This window comes from Petaurus breviceps, unplaced genomic scaffold, assembly GCF_028583685.1.
Source record: "Petaurus breviceps papuanus isolate PSGF00001 unplaced genomic scaffold, PetGlider_PUasm1.0 221, whole genome shotgun sequence".
Classification (NCBI taxonomy): domain Eukaryota; kingdom Metazoa; phylum Chordata; class Mammalia; order Diprotodontia; family Petauridae; genus Petaurus; species Petaurus breviceps.
This window is the reverse complement of record NW_027185877.1, coordinates 1,614,970-1,639,186: the sequence shown is the minus strand read 5'-3', so window position 1 is coordinate 1,639,186 and position 24,217 is coordinate 1,614,970. Positions and strand designations below refer to the sequence as shown.

Here is a 24,217-nt window from a genome sequence, read left to right as displayed (position 1 = left end):
CAGTCATGGGACACACTAAGTTACAAATCAGTCACTATTCAGTCATCAGTCACTACTCAGTCATCAGTTTCTACTCAGTACCCTCTTTGGAAAATACACAGGTCATCCACCCCTCAGTCACAAGTAAATAATAATCTCAGTCAGTAAATAGTATCCAAGTAAAGTCTTCTTTCAGCTTGACTTGAGGCTGGCTCTCAGCTTGCATTGTTCCTCTTCCATGATCCCAGCTCCAACGTAGGTTCAAAGGCAGGCAGCAACCAGTTCCTTGTCCAGTTCTTCATCTAGTTCCTTGTCCATTTCGTATTCCATATTGAAGCTCACAGTGTCCAGTTCACCTCAAGTCCTTCACAGTTCCTGTTTCTGGGAGGACAAAGCTTGACAGAGCCACAATAATATTCATGCACATTGCTGGCACCATCATCAATTCACTATCTACCTGTGAAATCAACTCAGACCCACAAACAAGATCTGAGAACTCAACACAAATCATCAACATAAAAATCAGCACATACCCAAAAACAAGCTCCAAGAGGTCAGCACAAATCATCGGTAAAATCCCGGGACCCCCAAAACCCTCTTCTAGTAATTTAGTATACATACAACCAGAAAATCCTCCTTCAGGGTTTCCAGTAAAGTCCAAGGGCTTCTGTACAAAGTTTCACAAACAAACATCTACAAAGACTGAGCAGACAGAGTGCTTGGATACCACAAGTTTTCTCCTTCTTGACTCTGCCACCACAAGAGTCCTCTTCTCAGGTTTTTTCCTGCTTCTAGTCCTGGGCTCTCCTTATATAGTCACTAGCTCCTCCCCAGGTTTTCATAAGATCTAGGGTTTACAAATTTGGGGATTCACATTTTCTGTTTCTTAACAGACTTGATACAAGCCTCAAAAGAACTGAAACAAGGTGTTAATTCAATAGCTGAAACAAGGTATGAACTACTTCTCTGCTTGCCATTATACATGGCTGTGATGCAGGTACTTTGTCTGTTCTGATGTTACTTTGTGAGTTTCCTCTGCTTATAGAGGATAGTGCTATTGCTGCAGAAGCCCTGGGACCTCACCGTTGGTTCAGAAGCCCTGAAAGAGGATTTTCTTGTTTTATCTTTATAGAAATCTTGGAGGAGGGATTTTTTTTCAAATGTTTTATTAACTTCTGATGTATATCATTCATTTCAGCCAGATTTTTAGTTACAAATTTTCTCCCCGTTTTTCCCCTACCCACCACCCCAAAATAGCAGTCCCACAGGATATCCCCTCCTCCAATCTGCTCTCTCTCATACCCCTTTCGACTTTTCCAGTGGATCTCTATGCTCCAGTGCCTGTATATTTTATTTCTCAATTGCATGTAAAATAGTATTGATAATAGTAAACATACATACACACACACATATATATGTATACACATACATATTTGAATATTTAATTTTAAAATTTTAATTCCAGATTCATTCCCTTCCTCCCTTGTCACCCACCCTTACTGGGAAGATAAGCAGTTCAGTATAGGATGTACATGTGTGGCTAAGGCAAAACAATAACATAGTAGCTGTATTGTAAAAGACTGATGATATTTCCTTCCCTCCTATCCCACCTCCCACTTCTTCTCTTCTCTACTTTGATCCACTCTCTTTTCAAAAGTGGGTGCTTCCAAATTCCCTCCCCCTACCCTGCCCTCCCTTCCATCAACCCCCCTTTCATCCCCTTCCGCCCCTACTCTCCTGTAGGGTGAGATACCCTATTTAGTGTGTATTTCATTCCCTCCTCAAGCCAAATTGAATTGGAATAAAGTTGACCCATTCCCTTTTGCCTTCCTATTCTTCCCTTCAATTGTAACCATTTCCCCTTGCCTCTTCTGTATGAGATAGGTAACCCCATTCTGTCTCTCCCCATCTCCTTTCATTATATTCCTCTAACCTCTTAATTTCACCTTTTAAGTATCATCCCTTCCTGTTAAATTGGTCCTGTGCCCTCTATCTATGTATTCCTGTAAATTTATATACACACATTCACATATGTATTCATATGCCCATATACCCTCATATATATATATTTCTATTCCCTTCAACTGCTGAGAAAAGTTTCATAAGTTACAATTATTGTTTTTCCATGTAGGAATGTTAATAGTTCAACTTTGATAAATTCCTTATGATTTCTTTTCCCTGTTTACCTTCTCATGCTTCTCTTGCTTCTTGTATCTGAATGTCAGATTTTCTGTTCAACTCTGGTTTTTTCAGTAAGAATGCTTGAAAGTCCTCTATTCTACTGAATGACCATGTTATCCCCTGAAATATGATACTCAGTTTCGCTGGGTAGGTGAATCTTGGTTTTAATCCCAGCTCCTTTGACCTCCAGAATATCATATTCCAAGCCATTTGATCCCTCAGTGTAGAAGCTGATCCTGGGTTATCCTGATTGTGTTTCCACAATATTCAAATTGTTTCTTCCTGGCTGCTTGTAATATTCTCTCCTTAATCTGGGAATTCTGGAACCTGGCTATAATATTCCTATGAGTTTTCTTTTTGGGATCTTTTTCAGCAGGTGATCAGTGGATTCTTTCAACCTCTCTTTTGCACTCTGCTTCTAAAACATCAGGGCAGTTTTCTTTGATAACTTCCTGGAGGATAATTTCTAGGTTCTTACTTTGATCATGGCTTTCAGGTAGTCCAATAACTTTTAAATGATCTCTCCTGGATCTATTTTCCTGGTCATAGGTTTTGCCCATGAGATCTTTCACATTGCCTTCTATTCTTTCATTTGTTTGGATCTGTTTAACAGCATCTTGGTTTCTCATAAAGTCATTAGCTTCCATTTGCTCCAGTCTAATTCTGAAGCCATGATTCTCCTCATCAAGCTTTTGAGATTCTTTTTCCATCTGGCAAATTTGGCTTTTTAAGGCATTCTTCTCCTCATTGCCTTTTTGAGCCTCTTTTCCCTTTTGAGTCAGTCTGTTTTTTAAAGTGTAATTTTCATCAGTCATGCTGTTGACTCTCATTTCATAATTTTCTTGCATTATTCTCATTTCTCTTCCCAATTTTTCCTCCACTTATCTTATTTGCTTCTTAAGGTCCTCTATGGCCTGTAACCAGCTTGTATTTTCCTTTGAAGCTTTTGGCCCAGAAGTTCTGACTTCACTGTTTTCCTTCTATTCCATGCTTTGCTCCTTTTTGTCCCCAAAATAGGAGTGTAATGTTGGAATCTTCTGTCTGCTTTATTTCCTTTGCCTGGTCATGTCGCCCCTCAGTCACTTGACCCCTGGGCTTTTTGCCATAGTAGGACTCTGCCACCAGACAGGGGAGCTTTCATCCCAAACGCTGGGGTTTTCTCAGTTGCCAGAGGTCTTAGATAGGTACTCTATCTGAGGTCTCCACACACTCTGGTAAGCTAGACATACACCCCAAAACCTCCACCCTAGCCTGCAATCCAGTTCCAAGCAGGTTAAAGCAAGAGCGATTACCCCTCAGACTGATGCTTGGTCCCCCTATACTCTGTAGGCCAGGAGCTGAAGCTGCCACGTGGTGCCTCAGTGGCTTCTCACCCTCGAGGGTAAAAGCCACACACTCCCACTTACTGGTCCCAAAGTCCAGACTGCACTGACATCTCACTTTGTCCTTTGCATCTGTGTATTGATAAATCTGGAAATGGCCACAGCTGCTGCTGATCTGGAGTCCCTCTGGCAGTGGCTGGTCAGACCCGCCCTTGGGCTAAAGCCTCAGGGTGGGTCTGGGCCTGCCCGACTGCTGGGCTGTCCTCAGTGAGAGGTTATCTTCTCTGTATCATTTTTTTGGGTTCTGCAGCTCCAAAGTTTGTTTAGAGTCCCCTTTTTACATGGATTGGGGAAGGTGGAAGCTGGAGCAGTGGGGAGGTCCTGCTTTTACTCTGCCATCTTGGCTCTGCCCCTCCTGGAGGTGGGTTTTTCAGAGGTCCTGGGACTATACTAATGATTGTGTTGATTACTCAGACTTTCTTGTTGGATCTATGTTGCTTTCACAGGAAGAAAGTGAATTGATCAGGATGCCAGAAATGTGCATGAGTGTTATTGTGGCTTTGTTAAGCTTTGTCTTCCCAGGAACAGAAACTGTGAAGGACTTGAGGTGGACTAGACTCTGTGAGCTTCAAATATGGAACAGGAACTTCACAAGGAAGTGGGCAATAAGTAGCTGGCAGGAGCTAGGACCATGGATGAGGAACCATGGAAGCTGAGAGCCTTCCTTGAGTCAAGATGAAAAGACCTCTCCTTGGGTATTTAATGCAAACTGTGATCATGATTTACTGTGGCCTAGGGGTAGAAAATATTGACCTTTTCACTTAGATTGTTGAGTTAAGGACTTACTAATTAATGATGTTAGAAAATAATCTCCAGTTAAGAAGAAAGAATACTTTTTGATTGAAGAGATTAAGATAACATGACGTAGGGGTGGAGGATTTTTGACCTTTGTACTTTGTGTCAATTAAGGAGGCTTTCATCCTTAGGAATGATTGAGTTAAGTTCTTACTAAATGATTGTACTTTGTGACCACTTTGGTGAAAACTATGTGGCCATTTTAGTGATAAGTTGTTATGCCACAACATTGTGAATGCTGTACTTTGATTCCTTTCAATGTTTTGTCTTAGTTTGTTAGTGGTAACAGAGTTCACTATACTGTATAATCAGAGAGAGAGAGAGAGAGAGAGAGAGAGAGAGATATGAATTGAGAATTGCGCTGTGGAGCTACCGTGAGTGAGGAGAGAAGGATCCTTGTTTTAGAAAGCCTGTTTTGTTTTGAAGGCTGGGGAAAGTGGGTGTTCACTGCATTGGTTATGTGCGCCAACTTCATGGTTACTGTAATGATTTTGACTCTCTGGTTTGGGGACTTGGTTGTCTGGTATTTGAATAAATGCTTTGCTTCTGTCCTCCATGTGAAGAACCTGTTACATTTTATGATCAATGACTACTCCAGCATATTCATTGCTGCTGTGGGTGCTGTGAATATCACATTGCTGGTACAAGAGATTAGGAAAGACTTTATAAAAATAATAATGTTTCTTGAAGGAAGAGAGAGAATCTATGAAGCAAAAAAAAAAGGAGTAAGTACATTACAGACCTGGTGAGTGGCCATTGCAGTCATTTATATGAGATATGAGTCGTTGGGTGTGAGGAACAGAGAAAAGGCCAGTTTTGACTATAGAATTGTGGCAAGGGGAATAATATAAAATGAGAATGGAAAATCACATCAAGGTCATGTTGTCAAGGCTGTTAAAATTCAAATAGATTTTTTTTATCTTTGAAGCAATACAGAGCCACTAGTGTTTACCAACTAGGACAATGACATCGTCAGAGCTTTACCTAAGGAAAATAATTTTTGTAGATGTGTGTGGGATGGACTGGTGTGGGAGAAATTTTAAATTGGGAACTCAGTTAGGAGGCTGTTGCCATGGATCAGGTGAGAGGATCTTAACAAAAATGCTGATTGTGTGATTAGAGAGAAGGGTTTGGATGGGAGAGATGTCGAGATAGAATGGACTAGATAATGAATTTTCATCTGTGGGATGAGAGAGTATGAGAAGGTGAGGATAACAACATGGTTTCCAACCTGAAACATTAGAAGAATGGTGGTGTTGCCTTTGACAGAAATGGAAAAATTTAGAAGAGGAATGAATTGGGAAGGAGAAAGAACATTAGTTATGTCTTGAACATGTTAAGTAAGAGCCTATAAGACTAACCAGTGACCTTTTCTACAGAGTGGCTTTTGTGGCCACTCTCTCAGCAATTTGGATATTTTTATTTGTTTTGGGGTTACAGTTTTGGTAAAGTGGTAAATTTGGTACAGTGTAAATTTTTGGATGTCTTTGGATGAGTAGGTTATTGAAACACATACATTTGATTTTCCAATGAATTATATAAACATTTATTGTCATTTTGCCAAGATGATGAATGCATTTCTTTCTTATTATTAAAGATCTTATTTGGGGAATTGCATAGTGAATTTAGTTACATTCAGCATGTTGACATATTTCAAATTTGAATTTAGAGATAGAGTTGGTATTTGTTGATTTCAATAACTCTAAAAATCCATTCCAATCACTTTTCTGTGTCAAGGTAATGTATTAATTATAGGTCAAAAGTGTTTTTTGGGGAATAAATTGGTGCCCACAGTTATGGGTAACTGTGCCCTTTCGTACGTGGATTAGCCTCTGAGATCTCTTGTTACTCTAAAATTCTGTGATTCATGAGAGAACTATACCCATCTGATGGAAATACATTATCCAACTGTGCATGGGAGGATTGAAGTCAAACTAGTTAATTAGTGTTTGCTACACCTCTCCAAGTAGTCATTTGTCTCTAACTCTTGCCTGCATGCTTATGTTAATAAGTGGCAAGGTGCTGTCAAATTTAACTAATTTCGATTCAGTCCAGCAAATTGTAAACAGTTGCATGGGACAGACAGTGGAGGTTACAAAGATGAATAAAACTTGGCTCTTGCTTCCAAGCAGATTATAGGATAGAATAGTTCTTACCAAGTAACATTCTGTAGCACCTAGGTTATTATTATTATTGCATGTAGATTCTCTTTAAAAATCTATCCTAATTTTAAGGTATTCAGTAGTTCTTTATTCAAAACCATAGTGAGCCTCCACTAGTAAATACTAGTGTATTTACTTTTATGACTTTGCTAGTTTGCAAGGGGGTACAATTATTTGAAAGCAAATACATTTAATGAAATAGCACAGTAATAAAAATAGAAGTAGAGCATTTACTCCATAAACCTGGGGCACAGGCAACCACAAATACATTGTCATTAGGAAAAGTGGACATACATAGCAAATGAACTGAGAAAGGTACACATGGAGGGGACAGGTGTAGCAATGATATATGTGTGGAATAAGAGAGTTATGTACAAGCATGCATATAAAGGGATCATATAAACACATACATATATATTTGTGAATATTTTATATATTGTGTATCTATAATATATGTGTATATACATATATACATATGCACACACATATATAGGCAAAATTGGAAGTTGTCACTCAGAAGATCATGCTTGAGTTCTGTCTTGAGGGAGAGACCTATATTCTGCTGGGGCACAGAGATTATCAGTGACAAAGCTGACAAATAAGTAGAAGGAAATGTTTGGAGAGGAATCTGGGTTCACTGGCATTTTCAGATAATAGTGGCAACATGGACAATGTTTTTATCTCTCTGCACCCTCATTTTTCTCCTAAACAATCCTCTCAGCAAACTCTGGATCCCTTTGATATTATGTCCTGGTTGTCTTTAAGGGAGCCTCCAACAGGCAGATAAGACACTTTAGTCCATGGAGAGACATTTTTGCCCTACATAAAGAACTGGCCTTAGAGTAAGGAAAACCTAGGAGGTTCATTGTCCTGAAGCAAGTCATTTTCTGTCTCAGTGGCGCTCAGGCAGAACTCTAAGATCATCAACTGCTGATCTAGCTACTTATTTGCTGTGATAGAAGGGGTCCTTTATCAGGAGCTCTTATACTAATAAAATAATTGGTTTCATTAAAAAAAAAATTCTTCTGGAGATTACTTACTTTAGGAGAAGGAAGGGTTTAGAGCCACCAAGAGCCTTATAGAATGACATTCTTTTTTCCATATGTCTTGGTTCAATGGCCAATTCACCTTTCTTAGAAAATTCTAAACTGGTTTAAGAAATTGACCAATACTGCATTTGGTAGGCATAATGAGATTTGTGGTCCCTAGGAAATATTTGAAGAGGATCCATCAGGTAACATTCCTTATATTATAAATACAAAGATGTTCTCAGGGGTAGGATTGTTTTGCTCATTTGGCTAAAAGTGGTGTGTGTGTGGGGGGGCGGTGCAGACTCTTGATCTCTGGAACTCAAGTAGGGAAGTTTGCAAAGAACACTGGAGGAAAAGGTAGAATGAGGAAGGAAAGTATTTAGAAGTGAGTTGAGGATAATGGTGTGTAAAGATATTTTGTTCAGATTTATTTTAAATCTTTTGTTATTTTTTATTCTTGCTGATTAATTCAACTAATCTTACTCTCTGACCTTGGAAGGATTGGGAATAGGAAGGAAAGCAAGGGAACTTGGGGGAAAGTCAAGTGGGAAAAAAAAAAAATCAGACTTGTGACTGCTGTATCAATTTGGCAGTTAAAATGCCAAACTGGTATGACCTTTACCCTTTATCTCATAGTAGCTCAGATCAATATAAAATTATACAGTGCCTCAGGCAACCCCCATAAGGATTGTTTTAGATCCATCTTGATTCATTTTAAAGCTTGAAGTAGAGCTTTTGTATCTGCTAAAATACACAAAATTAAAACCACCCAATAATTCTTAAATATAATTTACTATTTCCACAAAATTAAGACTTTTGTCAGAGAAAGGCTCTCTCTCTCTTTCCATCTTTCTACCATCTATCTAGCATTTATAGATGGCTTCAAGTCTTTAAAGTACTTTATACATATTTCATTTGATCCTGAACACAACACTAAGAGGTAAGTGTTATTATTATCCCCATTTTACAGATAAGGAACGTGAAGCAGGACTTGCCTAGAGTCCCACATCTAGTGAATTTGAACTCAGATCTTACTATTTTCTATCATTATCATTTTATAGAATCTATCTTTAGAATAATCTACACACATAAATACTTACATATATGTACAAATATACATATACATGTGTATACATATATGTATCCATACACACATATGTTTAGGGCAGCTAAGTTGTGTGGTAAAGAGAATAATGGGCCTGGAGTAAGGAAGTCTTGAGTTCAAATTTGGCCTCAGGCACTTCCTAGCTGTGTGACCCTGGGCAAGTCACTGAACCCTATTTCCTTTAGTTTCTTCATCTGTAAAATAAGCTGGGGAAGGAAATGGCAAACCATTCCAGGATCTCTGCCAAGAAAACCCCAAATTGGGTCACAAAGTGTCATGACTGAAAATGCCTAAACAAAAATAGACGTGTATTTTTAAGACTTGTATTTACCTTAGTTACTGAAATAAAAATAAGATTATTAGCATACACTAGCATACATTTTTTCATAAGTTGAGATGTCACTATACTTTAGTACTTTTATTTACTTTGACTCATAGAAAATTAACTATTGGGTGGTGGATTTCCTACTATCAATATATAATATGCTTTCCTTTCTGTCTCCCATCCTCTCCTTATGGTGAGGTAGTCTATTCATGGTTAAAGATTAACTCAAACTCAGAAAGATTAGAATTCTTGATGTTGTCCTTATTAATCTTTGTTGAAAAGAATGATGTGACTTGCATTCTCAAACTTTTCAGGATAGCCATTGACATAAGGGTTGCCATACTAGGCCTGATCCACATTCCACATGTACCAATCTTTATAAGTAGAGGTTCCCAATTGATGTTTTAACTGAAGGGGTGTGTGTGTGTATGTGTGTGTGTGTGTGTGTGTGTGTGTGTGTGTGTGTGTGTTCCTTTCTGATATCACTCTTGAGATTTATGCGTAATTTCATTATCCTGTAGTATCTATGTACATAATTACTCATCAGTTTGTCCAAATCTTTTTTCAATCTCTTTGTATCAATCCAGGTATAACCTCTAAGGGTTAATCATCACCCAAACCTTGTTTCCTCTTGTGTGAAATGACACTTTGTTTTATTTCTTTCCTAAACTCAGCTTGTTCAAGTTTTAAAGGATGCCCCTTTGTCCTAACATTTGTAGATTTTCCATTTATGATTTCATAGATTTTTTTTCATCCTGTTTCCTCTTGGCCTTTATCTTTTCCAAGTGAAAAATCATTCATTCATCCATTATTTATTAAGTCTTCATTAAATTTGGATCGCTATAATAGGTGCTTGGGGAATTTACATAGTTTAGATAATGACTTGGTCTAATACAAAAAGAATATTTTAAGATAAGTACATCAAAGAGTGGCAGAACAGTTTGGTTATATGAAGCCCACCTCTAAAGACTTCATGGGAGAAGTTGCATTTGAGAAAGGTTGTAAAAAAAAAAGGAAAGGAATTCAGTGGGCAGAGAGAAGAAAGGCTATTACAGTAACAGAGAACACCTTGAGCAAAAGTTCAAAGAAGGGAGAGTGCAGGATAGATTCATGGGAGAAAGGGATGAAGTGGGGGGTGGGGGGAGGAGGGGACACATGAGTGTCATTGTATTTTTCAGTATTGTAGTTTGATTGGGATTTATAGTTCATCAATGTAATATGACATAAAAACTGGTGGTTTCAACACATAAAGAAGCTTTTTGAAACAGAATTTCTTGACCAATGTTAAGTATACAAGTGAGTTTACTCTGTAAATGGTATGAACTTTGGATTGGAGGGAAGAGGATGTGAAAGAAAGGACTGCAGGGAATCCACTGCAATGGCAGATGGTAATGAGGTTATGTACAATGGTGGTAGGAAGGGGATGACAGATTGGTTGATAGATACCAGAAATATTGCACAGTTGGGATCCTGGTGCTAGTTTAGCTAGGAAACCCGAGGTGATGTCTTTGACAGCTCTTCTGAAGACTTGAGGCTTACTGTGGACAGCAGGCTCTATATATGAGTCTCCATTGCAAATTTATGTGATCTACGGTGACATTAAGGGAGGCAGAGTTTCCAAGAATAGTAGTTCTGCTGTACTCTGCCCTAGTCAGGCCTCTTGTGTTCACTTCTGGGCACCACATTGATAAGCTAGAGAACATCCAGAGGAACGTATGGTCAAATGCTTTGAGTCCATGTCATATGAAGATAAGCTAGAAGGATGGGGTAAAAGACAATTATCAAGGAGGACATGATCGATGGACTTAAGTACTTAAAGGGCTGTCATGAAAAGGAAGGACTATATTGTTCTAGATGACCCCTGAGGGCAGAACTTGGAGCAGTAAGTAGGAGGAGTGGGGCAGCTATGTGGTGCAGTGAATAGAGCACTGGTGGAGTCAGGAGGACCTGAGTTCAAATGTAGCCTCAGACACAACACAAAACTAGCTGTGTGACCTTGGGCAAGTCACTTAACCCCAATTGCCCTGTTCCCCCCCCCCCAAAGCAAAATAATAATAATGATAAGTAGGAGGGGCAAAGATGCCCATTTGGACTTGAGATCAGGAAAACTTCCTAACAATTAGAGTTGTCCAAATGTGGACTGAGTTCCCTCAAGTGGGGTTGTGTTCCCTGTCTTTGACTATCTTCAAGCAGGGGCTGCATGACCACATGATAGGTGTAGTGTTGTATGGATTCCTTTCACATATGGGTTGTTGTGCCTATCTCTCAGGGTTCCATTGAACTACAATTTTAGCCATTTCAAGGGAGAGAAGAAATCCAAACATTTTAGTTTTGCCTCTTCCGGCATTCAACTGCTCTATTGACACCCCTCTTTTCTTTCCTACCACAGCTCCACCTGTCTTTTGTATCAGCAATGCCATATTCACAATGCCTATAGAGATTACAAATATGCTGATATAATTATCCATCACAAAATATGTCAGGTTTGCCATATGGGGAAATAAACTAGAAAATTTATTAAGATACCAAAAGACTGAGTCCCAAAACCAGAAAGTGAAAGCCATCAGAGTAGTTATGATATTGGCACAGGTAGATAAAGTAGAAAGCACCCACATTTTCAAGCCTTTAAAACAGAACAGGCTACCTCAGGCAAAGGTCCTCCTCTCCCCACTCACAGCAACCACCCAGCGTGCTCCCAGCAGCTCCGGCCCCCGGTAGTCCCCAGCAGGAGTCCCCAGCAGAAAAAAAAAAAAGGCAACCGCCGCCAACTGCCAACCGCAGGACCGTTAGCTCGGCTTTTCACTTTCTCTTGCTCTGCTACGTCAGCACGTCCATGGGGCATGGGAGATCTTTAAATCCCATAACCCTTACACTTTGCAAAAGATTTAGTTGTCTCACTCTGGACACTGTCAGTTTCTAGTGTACATTTTTTAAAGATGCTGTGGAACAGAGCCATACATCATGAATTTGTAAAATGCTGTTATATCACAGATTTCTTTTAAATAAGGAAAGAGACAAAAATATTATTTTCATATATTTTTTGACATTTCTTAACATTTTTTTATTTTTTTCCAGAGGCAGCAGCTCATTGAACATATTGCCTCAGGAAAAAAAAGGAGCCTATAACAACACTTCAGTTTCAAAGAGTTCATCTTTCAATGCATTGTTTTGGGCTTTGCTATACCTAAATGCAATTTTTCTTTCTTTCTCCTTAGTTTAAAAAGATACCACATTTCTTAGTTTTCACTTTTTTTCTCTTCTGAGATATGATGGCTATTCATATCAAGGCTTGTTCAAGATGAACTGCAACAAGATGGTAGTTAGGAGACTAACTACTTTTATTGATGCCTCAAATTGGCATTCATGCATGGTGCATTCTGACAGAGAGTCAGTCCTTCTGCTAAAACATACTATCTTTGTGACACCAATCAAGTCAGTTTAACTCTCAATGTTTTAGGTAACTCTCTTGAGAATAGAAGTAGGAAAAAAGGTGCTAATATGCATTGTGGGAAGGAATTCCTTCAACCAGAAGTTCAATTGGCCAATGAAATCATAGGTCCAGTAACTATCCCTTACATTTTTGCATAATTCACTTCCATTTCAACTGTCTTAGGAAGGTTATGAAAATCACCTGGTAGGATAGGGTACCAGACACTGAAGTCCTTTTTTGAGCTAAATTGCCAAGCATTCAAACTCTCCTGCAGAGAGTTCAACTTGGATGGACCAGCCACTTGATTTGAATGCCAAATGTATGCTTGCCTAAAAGACTCTTTTATGGAGAACTCAAACATGGAAGTAAGAAGCGATAACAATGTCAGTCTCAAGATGTCTCTGAGGAACTTTGGAATTGATTGTGAGACTGATGATGCCAAAGGAGGACAAGATGAAGAAATTGTGTGTGTGTGTGTGAGTGAGAGAGAGAAAGAGAGAGAGAGAGAGAGAGAGAGAGAGAGAGAGAATCACATAGAAATAAATATGAAAAATTTAGAGAAACACTTAAAGACCTATAAAAGCTGATGAATAGTGAAGTAAGAACAGGTAGGAAGAAAATATAAACAAGGACTCAATAAGGTAATCCAAAAAGAACACTAAAATGAATTTTCTATAAAATATATATATATCCTTCATAAAGAATTTATCCACTTCCATCAATCATCCGTCTCTATCCATGACTGGTTAGGCTGACAACTTTGGACAGCCAGTGGATCCTTGACAATAGATTGTATAAGATTTCATTATTCCAAGTCATTCTTAGTAAAACCCAGTGGACAGTTTACTGAAACCATGAATATTATCCGTTGTGATTGTGATTCTTGTGAGTTTTTGTGTACCATGATTCACAGCTTTATGCATCAATAGAAGAATTTGTAGTATTTTCTTTTTGCTGGAGTGGGATTGGACCTTGGATTTCATTAAGTCCATGCAACATGCCAGGAGCCTTACTCGAGATCTCTGGATACTGTGTGAATACTGATGGAATATCCAGACTACCCTTTGAAATCACCACATAATTGACTGAGTTTCTTTCCTCGCTATGCATCTCTTTAGTGGCTTCCTTTTCAGAATTTTTTTTCAGACAGTTGTGATTGGGTATTTTCTACCTGATATCCAGTAGTTTTATTTTTAAAGAGAAGGAAAACAGGACCGATGGTGACAGAGTTTTAGGCAGATCTGGAGGAGGCATTTTCTCGCTTAATTTAACAATGATAATAATTCTTAGCATGTATATAATACTTTAAGGCTTGAAAATCACTTTACATATGTTATTGCCTTTTTTCCTTACAACCCTGAGAAGGAAGTATAATTATCTCCATTTTATTTACAGATAAGGACCCAGTGGCAAATAGAAATTAAGTTAATTGGGCCAGGGTCATGGAGCTGTAAGTATCTGAAGCTGGATTTGTACTCAGGTCTTCCTGATTTGGAGTCCAGTCCTGTATCCACAGTACCCTCTTACTGCCTAGTTAAAGGTTAAGGACTTGGGATAAGATGTCACTCCTTGATTCATATGTCTATTTATTTGCCATTTTCAGTGGTTATTAAGTTTGTTATAAAATAACAAACATGCTTCACTTGATAGCTTCCAAGGTCCCATCTAACTCTGAGATCTCATGACTCTGTGCTTCTAAAATATGAGTATTCTTTTTTAAAATATATATATTTACCTTTTGGGGGGCAATTGGGGTTAAGTAACTTGCCCCAAGGTTACACGGCTAGTATTTTTGTGTGGGTGTTAAGTGTCTCAGGCCGGAACCGAACTCGGGTCCTCCCAACTCCAGGGCCAGCGCTTTACTCACTGCGCCACATAGCCGTCCCATAAAATATTCTTAAATGCTGGATATAGGAGTGATGAATAAGAAACTTAAAGAATCATTTGCAATGTACGAACTGATTCAGAGTGAAGTAAGAAGAATGTTAAGCGCAATATACAGAGGGAGGCCATAAGGTAAACCAAAGTAATGTTAAATGAAGGTAAAAGCCATTTAATTATAATGGCCAGTCACAACCCTGAGAAAGAGGTGAGGCAGCCTCTAATTCCTTGCAGAAGAGACATGTGGAATTACATGTAATGACAAACTGGAGATAATCTCAAAGGAAAGATACCATGATTAAGGAAGACTAGGAAAGGCTTCTTGTATGAAATGAAACTTTAGTTGAGGCTTGAAGGAAGCCTGGGAAACTAGGAGAGAGAAAAAGGGTCAGGCAGTATGGGTCAGGGTGGGGATTTGAACCCAGGCCTTCCTGGCTCTAAGACCTGTTCTCTATCCACTGCCCCACACTGTCTCTGAAGCTTATACTAATAAGAGGGGAAAACGAGTAGCAAGTGTTCCATCATTTAGTTTTGTAGTGATAATAAAAATAATACTTAAAATATAGAGACATTATTTCTTATGGAGAGAAGCAGTCATAGTTTATAAGAAATATCTAGCTGTTTAGATACTTTATGTTCTTGAGGGATTAATTTCTAGACAAAAATGTGATATTCTCTCACCTCTCAGGTTAACCAGCCAGTGGTTGCCTATATGTCAAAAATATTTTCTGACTGTTTAAAATAAGTTTTCTTCCATTAGGTCTCAACCCAGTACAACTTTTCTTCACTATGTCAGCCACAGAATGAGGGTAGGGAGTAAGTTTTTTACAGGCCCTATGATCAATCAATAATCCAGGAGACTGTGTGAAAATGGCCAGATCTTACCAGAGATATTTAGTAAACCTCTCCCATCATTTTTCAGGCCTCCCCTTTCAAATTGCAGCCCACGTCATGAGCATTAACTATATAGCTTTTTGTCTAAAGATAATAAAGATTATGTGCACCTCTGAAATATATGGATTTTTACATGGCTTTCAAAATGGAAATTTTTGATCTTTTCAGAATACAGGCTTTGATCACCCACAATGAGACAAAGGTTTATAGAACGACATTGAAATATCACAGTAAGATTGCCAACCACATGAACAGTTGCATGAATATTGATATCCTAGTGTGACTATGGGTGATGAAAAGTGGGAAAATTAATTCCATCCAGATGCCTTATCCATATACATTTGTTTATTCAACAAATGATGTCAGACATTTAGCTACTGGGAAATGCTTTCATCTGGGTACTTTGAACACATGTGGATATAGCCTAATTGATAGGAAGCTAAAAAATGACTTGTAGCTTCTCTGAGCTAGATATTAACATGGAATGCACCAATCTCCAAAGAATAAAAATTGCTGTTGCAGAGAGGGCAGTGGAAGGACAGATGATGGGTATGAACAGGCTCTCATTGGCAATTGAAATTGGCCTCAAAACATTGAGGCGTTCTAAAGAATGCAAGTACAATAAAGAATTTGGGGGAGAAAGAGGAAAATTAGATTCTTCCTTCATCACAGGAAGAGAAGTTGGTCTGGATGTATAGCCAGGGTCAAAAATTATAGGAATGAATGCTCCAATGAGTCCTTCATGATGTCAGAAAGGAGGGAAAGATAGAATTTCTGTGTCAGACTTAAGAAAGTCCTCATCTAAGAGTACTTTGGGCTAAGAGTTTCACAGGATGAGCAGACATAAATGGGTTAGCATCCATTAATTCATGTGTTTGTATCCCTAGCATCTAGTACAGTGCTTGACACTCAGTTGGAATTTATTAACTGTTTGTTCAATTTATTGCATCACTGAAGGGAATTTAAAAACCTTTTGAGTTTTTTGATTGTGAGGCAAATCATTTCACTCTCACTTTCTTTACTTGTAAAATAAGGTAGTTGAACTAGATCAGTGTTTTTAATCTGGAGTCTGTAGACAGATTTGGAGGAATCTGTGAACTTTGATAGGGAAAAATTATATATACATTTTTATTAACCTTGAACTGAAATTTACCACATTCTTCGATTATTTAAAAACATTATTCTGAGAAGGGGGTCCATAGTCTTTACCCAGTGCTGCCAAAGTGATCCATGACACAACAAAAAGAATTAGATGAGTTCCAAGGACTCTTAAAATTCTGATGATGGTCTCTAAGACTGTGGAAAGGGAACGCTGTTCCATGTGACAGACTTTGAAAAAATCAGGTAGTGTAAAAGAAATGAAATATTTTGTTTTCCCTACTTTGTATTCCTTATTCATTTTTCTTTGTTGGCTGCCCTTCCAAGGGTATTCTGATTATTTTGTTGTTAATGCTTTTTTCAAAGACAGTAATAAAGGGATGAATAGAAGGAAGCTAACTCTACAGAAAGAATCGTGTCATTGGAAGGCATTGCATTTCTATGGTTCTTGTCATTTAAAAACACCTTTTCACATATATGATCTTATTTTTTCCCATACATGGCTCTTTCAGGTTGGTAGGGCAAGTTTATCCTCATTTTACAGGTGGGAGGTCACGAGCAAATGTGAGTGGGGACATCATGGCTTTTATGAGCACAGTTGAAAATTTGCAGGTGTTATTTAAAATGGAGGTTTAAAAACAAGCTAGTTACAGTATAGTCTGAGAGAGTGAGTAAGAGAGACAGAAAACATAAAGCAATGGAAAGAATGTTGGTTTTGGAATTTTGGTGGGTTGAAAATCTATTTAGTTCACATACATTTTGTTGTGAGCATGGGCAAATCTTGACTTCTGTAAGTCTCAGTTTCTCAATCTGTAAAATACAGATAATAGCACCCATTTGTGGTTCTTACTTCATTTCATATTTTGATGATCAGAGCAGACACTATATGTAAAGTGCTTTGCAAAAGTTTAAAATTTTATATAGACATTAACAAGCATGTTGTAATAAAAACATAATATCTTATGTAAACATTTAACAATAATTCATCATTCTTTTTTTAGCTATTCAACTTTCCTTTATAATGGATTTTTATAGAGGAGTGACTAGATGAAATTAACATTGCTATTGATATGCCTGAGTACTGTATTAATCTGTGAATTTATCTTCTCATAATTTTTAGAATTAATGACAACTCAAGTTCTGGACTTGATATCAGGAGGATCAAGGTTCAGATCCCGCCTCAGAAACTCATTAGTTATGTGACCCTATACAAATGACTTTACCTCCCTGGACCTTAGCTTCCTCACTGGGAAAATGAAAGAGTTGGACATGACCTCTAAGGGTCTTTCCATCTCTAACCCTGGATTCCTCTAAGATGCAAGAAAATATTTGAGAGCATGGACCATAAAAACAGTTAGAAGTGCTGTCTTCGTAACCATTGTTTACAAAAATTACCTTGGAGGAAATGCTCCATTTTTTCTCCCTAAATATGACTAATTGCTTTTAGAGAAAAACTATTCATGAGTTGATTAACATCAAATTAATCAAGGTTTTGTGCCAAAAGAGAACTTCTCTGGAGGATGAAATAATTCGCCACATCCTAGGAGGGTGGATTAGAAGAACTTTGGAAAAATAGCTCTTTGGTTTAGATTGGAAGCTGAACCTGTATGGTGCACTGGCAGGAGTTTTAGAATTGCTGATATTCTCCTGGTGCTCCAGAGGGACAGGCTGCATGTTAACCATATCACCCAGCCCAGAATGTAGTTTGTAGATGCCAGGGAAGCTGTTTGTGAGACTGGTCAAACGCCATGTGTTGCTGGTGGGGGAGTGAGGGAAAAATGTGTTCCCCAGTTTGAGAACAATGTTTTATTAGTGGTTCCTGAGGAGAGGATCAATTTTAGCAACTGCAGAAAAAAGGTCAATCTTTTTTTTTTTTTTTACTCTGCTGGTACATGCACGTGTGTATGTATGAGTGTGCTTTGGAGCTTAAATTTGTTAATCATGAATCCTACTTATTATTATTTATAATAGTCATTGATTCTTAAAGTCCAAATCTGTGATTTCATCAGTGTAGAAAACTTATTCAGGCTTATGACTGTTGTGCAACCTATTGGATTGCTAGGTGGTATCATAATGAAGAGTTTCAGGGCTGTAATCAGAAAGACTCATCGTCCTGAGTTCAAATCTAGCCCCAGACACTTACTAGCTGTGTGACCCTGAGCAAGTTATTTAACCCTATTTGCCTCATTTTCCTCATCTGTAAAATGAGCTGAAGAAAGAAACAGCAAACCACTCCAGGATCTTTGCCAAGAAATCCCCGAATGGGGTCACAGTCAGACACAGCTGAAATGACTGAGTAACAGTAGGGTACTGAGAAATTAAATGAATTGACCAGGGTCATGTAGCTAGTGTGACTCACCAGCAGAACTTGATCCCAGTTCTTCCTGGCTGAGGCCAGCTTTCTATCCTTTGTGTTATGCTGCCCCTTCACCATTGCTTTTTAAACAAAAGATAATGGGCCTGAATCTAATGGCAGTGTAAATTATTTGTGTTCTGAATTTCTGAATGGGAGTCTGCTCAATCAGTTTTTATAGCATAAGTTTTTTTTAATATTATTAAATTATAAAGTCTTTCCTAAACTATTAGATAATTATCTGTGATTTAATGATAGAACCTAATTAATGCACTTACTAATAGTTTTTATTTTGAAGTGCCAAATTATTCATTAGTGTTTGATTGTCTTTTGACTTGAAAAAATTGCTTGTATCACTAAATTAAAAAGCACATTATAGAGGTTTGCCAGCAAAATTCTGGCTATAGAACACAATCTACTATAAGGCAAACGTGTCTTGAATCCTTTCCAAGAAAAATTACAACTAGAAGTTCTAGAAATATTTTCCAACATTTTTCATCTATAATAGATTGCCTCCAGTGTAATAAAAACAGGAGAGGGAAACTGACTCTTAGAGAACATTTTCCTATAGCACACCATGTATTCACAATCACACAATTCACTGAGAGATGCAGAGAATGCCACATCTCATTGTCTACTATTTGTCGACTTCCCAAAAACTTTTGGTGGAACAAAATTCAATCTTAAAGGCTGTCCTCCGGTCAAAAGTCTTCTGTATGTATGTTAAAATAACACACAAATATGGCCATGGAGATAACTCTATTTAGGTCTCTGAGGAAGGAGAAGGAAGGAATAAATATTTATGAAGAACCTACTATTATCAGGTGCCTACTATGTGTCAGACACTGTGCTAATAATTTTACAAATAATGTCATTTAATTTCATTTAATGATGATACCGATTGATGGGTTTCAGCATTACCTGAATCATAAATCAGGCAGAAATGTTCACCTAAGAATTTTTACCAGTGCCATGAAAGATGCCCCATGCAGTGAAGGAATAATGAAAGCGTTCTTTTTGACATGGTTCTCCAAATGTTCCTGGTGGTAAATGGCATTTGACTAATTGCCTCAGCTGCCAGGACACTACAGTACCTCCTAAAAGGAATCTATAGTCATTTCAAGGAGATTGACGTAGCCATACACAGTGGATGAAAAATGCACACAGCCCAATATTCGACATGTGGTTTGACAGGCAGCCCACTGAGCTAGTCTTCCAGTGTTCATGGGTCTTGGACATTGCAGATATATGCTGAGCTAGGCCCATATTTTAATACAATGATAGTAGGAGGCCTAATCAGATTAGAAAATTCTGCTGTATATGCCCCATTTTCTTGTTTTGTTTCTGTATCTCTAGTCCCTAGCCCCATGTTTTATACATGGTAGGTGTTTAGTAAATGCCTGAATATTAGATGGAAAGTGGCACAATATTTTTAGTACTAGTAGACCTCTAGTGATGGAAAAGGGCTGTAAGTTATGGAGCACCTCAACATCACAAGAATCGACATTGCCAGGGGCCCCAAAGGCAATGGCATGGTTGGGCTTAGACACAATTCCAGTGAAAACTTGTGTGTTAGAAATAGCATTAAAAACATAATACACAAGCCACCCACTGCAGAATTGAGTATGGAGAATCAGCTGTATGATTTTTCCAACTTTAGAAATAGATCAGTATTATAATATATCAGTAACATAGTCAATATTAGCAAAACCTGATGGCATAGTGGATACCGTACTGGATATGGAGTCAGGGAATCTTTCAGCTTTTTCAGTCATGTCTGACTCTTTAGGAGCCTATTTGGGATTTTCTTGGCAAAAACACTGGAGTGGTTTTCCATTTCTTTCTCCAGCTCATTTTACAAATGAGGAAACTGAAGCAAGCAGAGGCAAGTGACTTAGGAGTCAACAAAACCTGAGTTCAAACGTTGCCTCAGACACTTATTGCTGTGTGACCCTGGGTAATTCACCTAACTACTTCCTGCCTCTGTTTCCTCAGTTATAAAACAGGAATAATAATGGCGCCTACTTCTCAGGGTTGTTGTAATTATCAAATGATGTAATATTTGTGACGTGCATAGCACAGTGTCTGGCATATGGTAGGTGCTTAATAAATGCTCCTTCCCTGCCCTTGTCTTAAAACACCCAAGCAGATTCCTCTATGGAGTATATCTGGTGGAAAAACAAAAACAACCCCATTTTTTAACAGAAAGTAGGGATGCATCCTTTAACTTCAACCATATGATATTATGCTTGTCTTTTGTATTTGAAGAGAGGTTCTTGTATAGGTGGTACAGGAGAAGTGAATAATATGAAAATAAGCAAACCTTCTTACAAACTTTGGCTGGTTTTAACTTTGATTATTTTCTTACTTAGGGTGTTGTCAGACCTACTGGTGGCTATGCAGTAATGCTGAACTGGACCATGTCTTCTATATATGGACTGAAACCAGGAGAGGTAATTGTTATTATTTTTTACTTTATCTATCGACTTATTAAAAATATACATTTGGAGGGGCAGCTAGGTGGCACAGTGGATAGAACACTGGCCCTGGAATCAGGAGGATCTGAATTCAAATACGGCCTCAGACATTTACTATCTGTGTGACCCTGGGCAAGTCACTTAACCCTGATAGCCTTCTCCCCCCAAAACAAACAAACAAACAAAATATATAATTTCCCATATGTTTTGTTTTTGGATCAACTATCTTTCCCCTAATATCCCTCTATTCTCTCCATTGCCAGAGAGCTATCCTTTATTACAGAGAATTTTTTTAATTATAAAGGAAAAAAGGAGAAAAATATCAGCAAAACTGATCAATATATTGGGCAAAAAAAGCTGACGGTGACTGAGTTACTCTGAGACTTTGAGCAAGTTACTTAAGCTCTTTCAGGCCTTAGCTTCCTCTTCTGTAAAATGGAAATAATAGGGCCCACTTCCCAGGGTTGTTGTGAAGGTCAGAGGAAATAATATGGGCTGTCTCCAAAGTCTTGATGTACTTTTATGGTTAAAACTACATTAACACTTGGGATCATAATTAATAATAATCAGGAAGCACTTATAAGTACCTCCTATAGCAGGCACTGTGCTAAAAGGTAGGGATATAAAAAAAGAAACCCTGCCCTCATGGAGCTTACACTCTAATGGGGGAGACAACATGTAGACAAATATCTACAAAGCAAGTTACATAGAATATAAATAGGAAATAATTAACATAAGGAGGGCACTAGAATTAAGAGGGATTAGGGAAGACTTCTTACATAAAAGGTAAGATTTTAGTTGGGAAAAGGAAGCCAGGGAGGTCAGTAGTCTCAACGGTGGAGGGAGAGTGAGCCAGGCATGAGGGACTGCTAAGAGACAAATGTTAATGGATCAGAATATATAGAGGGGAGTAAGATGTAAGAAGAAGGAAAGGGAGGAGGGCTTTGAATGAAGAATAGAACATTTTGTATTTGTTCCTGGATGCGCTAGGAAGGCACTAGAATTTATTGAATGAGGGAATGATGTGATCAAGCTTGCAATTTAGGAAAACCACTTTAATAACTGAATGAAGAATAAACCAGAAGGGGTAGAGACTTGAGGTAGGCAGAATACCTTCCCCTCCCACTTCTGCCAGCAGGATGATGTAGTAATGAGGTGAGATGAAGAGGGTCTTCACTAGAGTGTTGACCATGTCAGAGGTGAGAAGGGGGAGTATTTCAAGAGATGTTGCAAAGGTGGAATTGGCAGGTCTTGGCAACTGCTTGGGAATAAGAGAGAGTGCCTAGACTGTGAGCCTGTGGGACTGGGAGGATGATGTTGTCCTCTACAGTAGGAAAGGTAGGAGGTTGAGAGTGTTTTAGAGAAAAGATAATAGAATTTTATTTTGGACTTATTATTGAGTTTAAGATGTTTGCTGGCTGTCCAGTTTGAGATGTCTGAAAGGCAATTGGAGAGGTGTGAGATACTCATCCAGAAGAGACTGGGATAGAAAAGGTAGATTTGAGAATCATCAGCAGAGAGATAATCATTAAAGCCATGGGCATGATGAGATCACCAAGTGAAGTAGTATGAAGAATAAGAGAAGAGCGTCCAGGGCAGAACTCTTAGGGACACCTAGGATTAAAGGGCATGATTGAGAGGAGGACCAAGCAAAGGAGACAGAGAAGGAGCTGTCAGACAGGTGGGAGGAGAACCAGAAGAGGGAGTGGTATCCTGAAAACTTAGAGAGAAGAGAGTATCAAGGTAGAGAAAATGATCAATACCGTCCAAGGCTAGAGAGAGTCATGGAGAATGAGGATTGAGAAACAACCATTAAATTTGGCAATGCAGAGATCATTGGTAACTTTATAAAAGCAGTTTTAGTGGATTGATGAGGATGCCTTATGTGTGAAAGCATTTGCCATCATTTAAAGTATTACATAAAGGCTAGTTGTTGATAATGTTTTTTGTTATTAATAATAACAATCAGTGTTTTACACTGTGGAGCTGTATCTTTGCAAAGGAGTGGGGAGAGATATCTTTTCATATCTCTTTCCTGGGAGAATAAGCTTGTTTTTTGTACTTTGGCAATGTTGACTTTATTTGGTGCATAGTCATTGTGTATATTGATTTCTTGGTCCTATTTACTTAATTTTACATCACTTGATTTACCTCTCCTTTCACATCAGTTCAACACAGTTGTTGTTTCTTTTTCAAATGTTTTTCTTTCCATGAGCAAAAATTTATTTTCTCTTCCTCCTTTGTACTCCCATTGGAAAGAAAATTAAAAGGAACAAGATCCTTATAATAAATGTGGAAGATCAAATGAAAGAACTTGTAACTATAAGTTATTATGCACTGTTACTCTTCCATCACTGTGCACTCATGGTTCACAGTTTGTGGTCCCGTCTTCAATCAATAGACATCTATTTGAAACAAATACATTTGTTTTCAGACTGCCTAAGTTTTTCCATGTCCCTCTTTGTTCTGACTCCTAGAGAGGCATCCTTGTAGAAGAAAAAAGAAAAAGAAGGGAAAAAATCAGCCAAACCAATCAAGACATTGAGAAATATAAAAATATGTGGTATTTCATTGTCTCATATGTATGCAAAAAATAGGGAGCATTAGCTCCTCATATCTCTTTCTTGGATCTGTGTTGTTTTTTGAAATTTTGCAACATTGATTTTTAATTGTTCTTGCCTGTTATTTTATCCATTTCTGTTGTCAGAGTCAATACAGTTGACTGCTTACTTCCCTTTGCATCAATTCATGTATATCTTTTCAGGCTTCTCTATATTCATCATATTCATTTTTTTCCTTACAGCACAATATTACATGCCACAACTGGTCTATTTGGTTTCCAGGTTTTTGCTACTACCAAAAAATGGTACAATAAATATTTTGGTGTAGATGGAGTCTTTCTTGGTATCAGTGACCTGAAGAGGTCGTGGTGATTTTTAAATCCAGAGGACTTGAACTCTCTTTGATGAGACTTTCTGATTGTGTCATTCTCTTGTTTTCTAGGTTTGGTGGGCAGCTTCTGACCTAGGATGGGTCGTTGGGCATTCCTATATTTGCTATGGACCTCTCTTGCATGGAAACACAACTGTTTTGTATGAGGTAACACATTCATAACTATCACCAA

At 38.1% G+C, this 24,217-nt stretch overlaps 1 protein-coding gene across 3 annotated transcripts in view; it reads left to right on the top strand.

Moving 5' to 3' along the window:
- ACSS3 (acyl-CoA synthetase short chain family member 3) overlaps positions 1–24,217 on the top strand; it is a 235,300-nt gene that overhangs the window by 81,885 nt on the left and 129,198 nt on the right. For all 3 annotated transcript variants that reach the window (XM_069094789.1, XM_069094791.1, XM_069094790.1), the window contains exons 6-7: positions 20,989–21,069; positions 24,097–24,192. In XM_069094789.1, the coding sequence (XP_068950890.1) occupies positions 20,989–21,069; positions 24,097–24,192 (177 nt within the window). The remainder of the gene's footprint in view (positions 1–20,988; positions 21,070–24,096; positions 24,193–24,217) is intronic.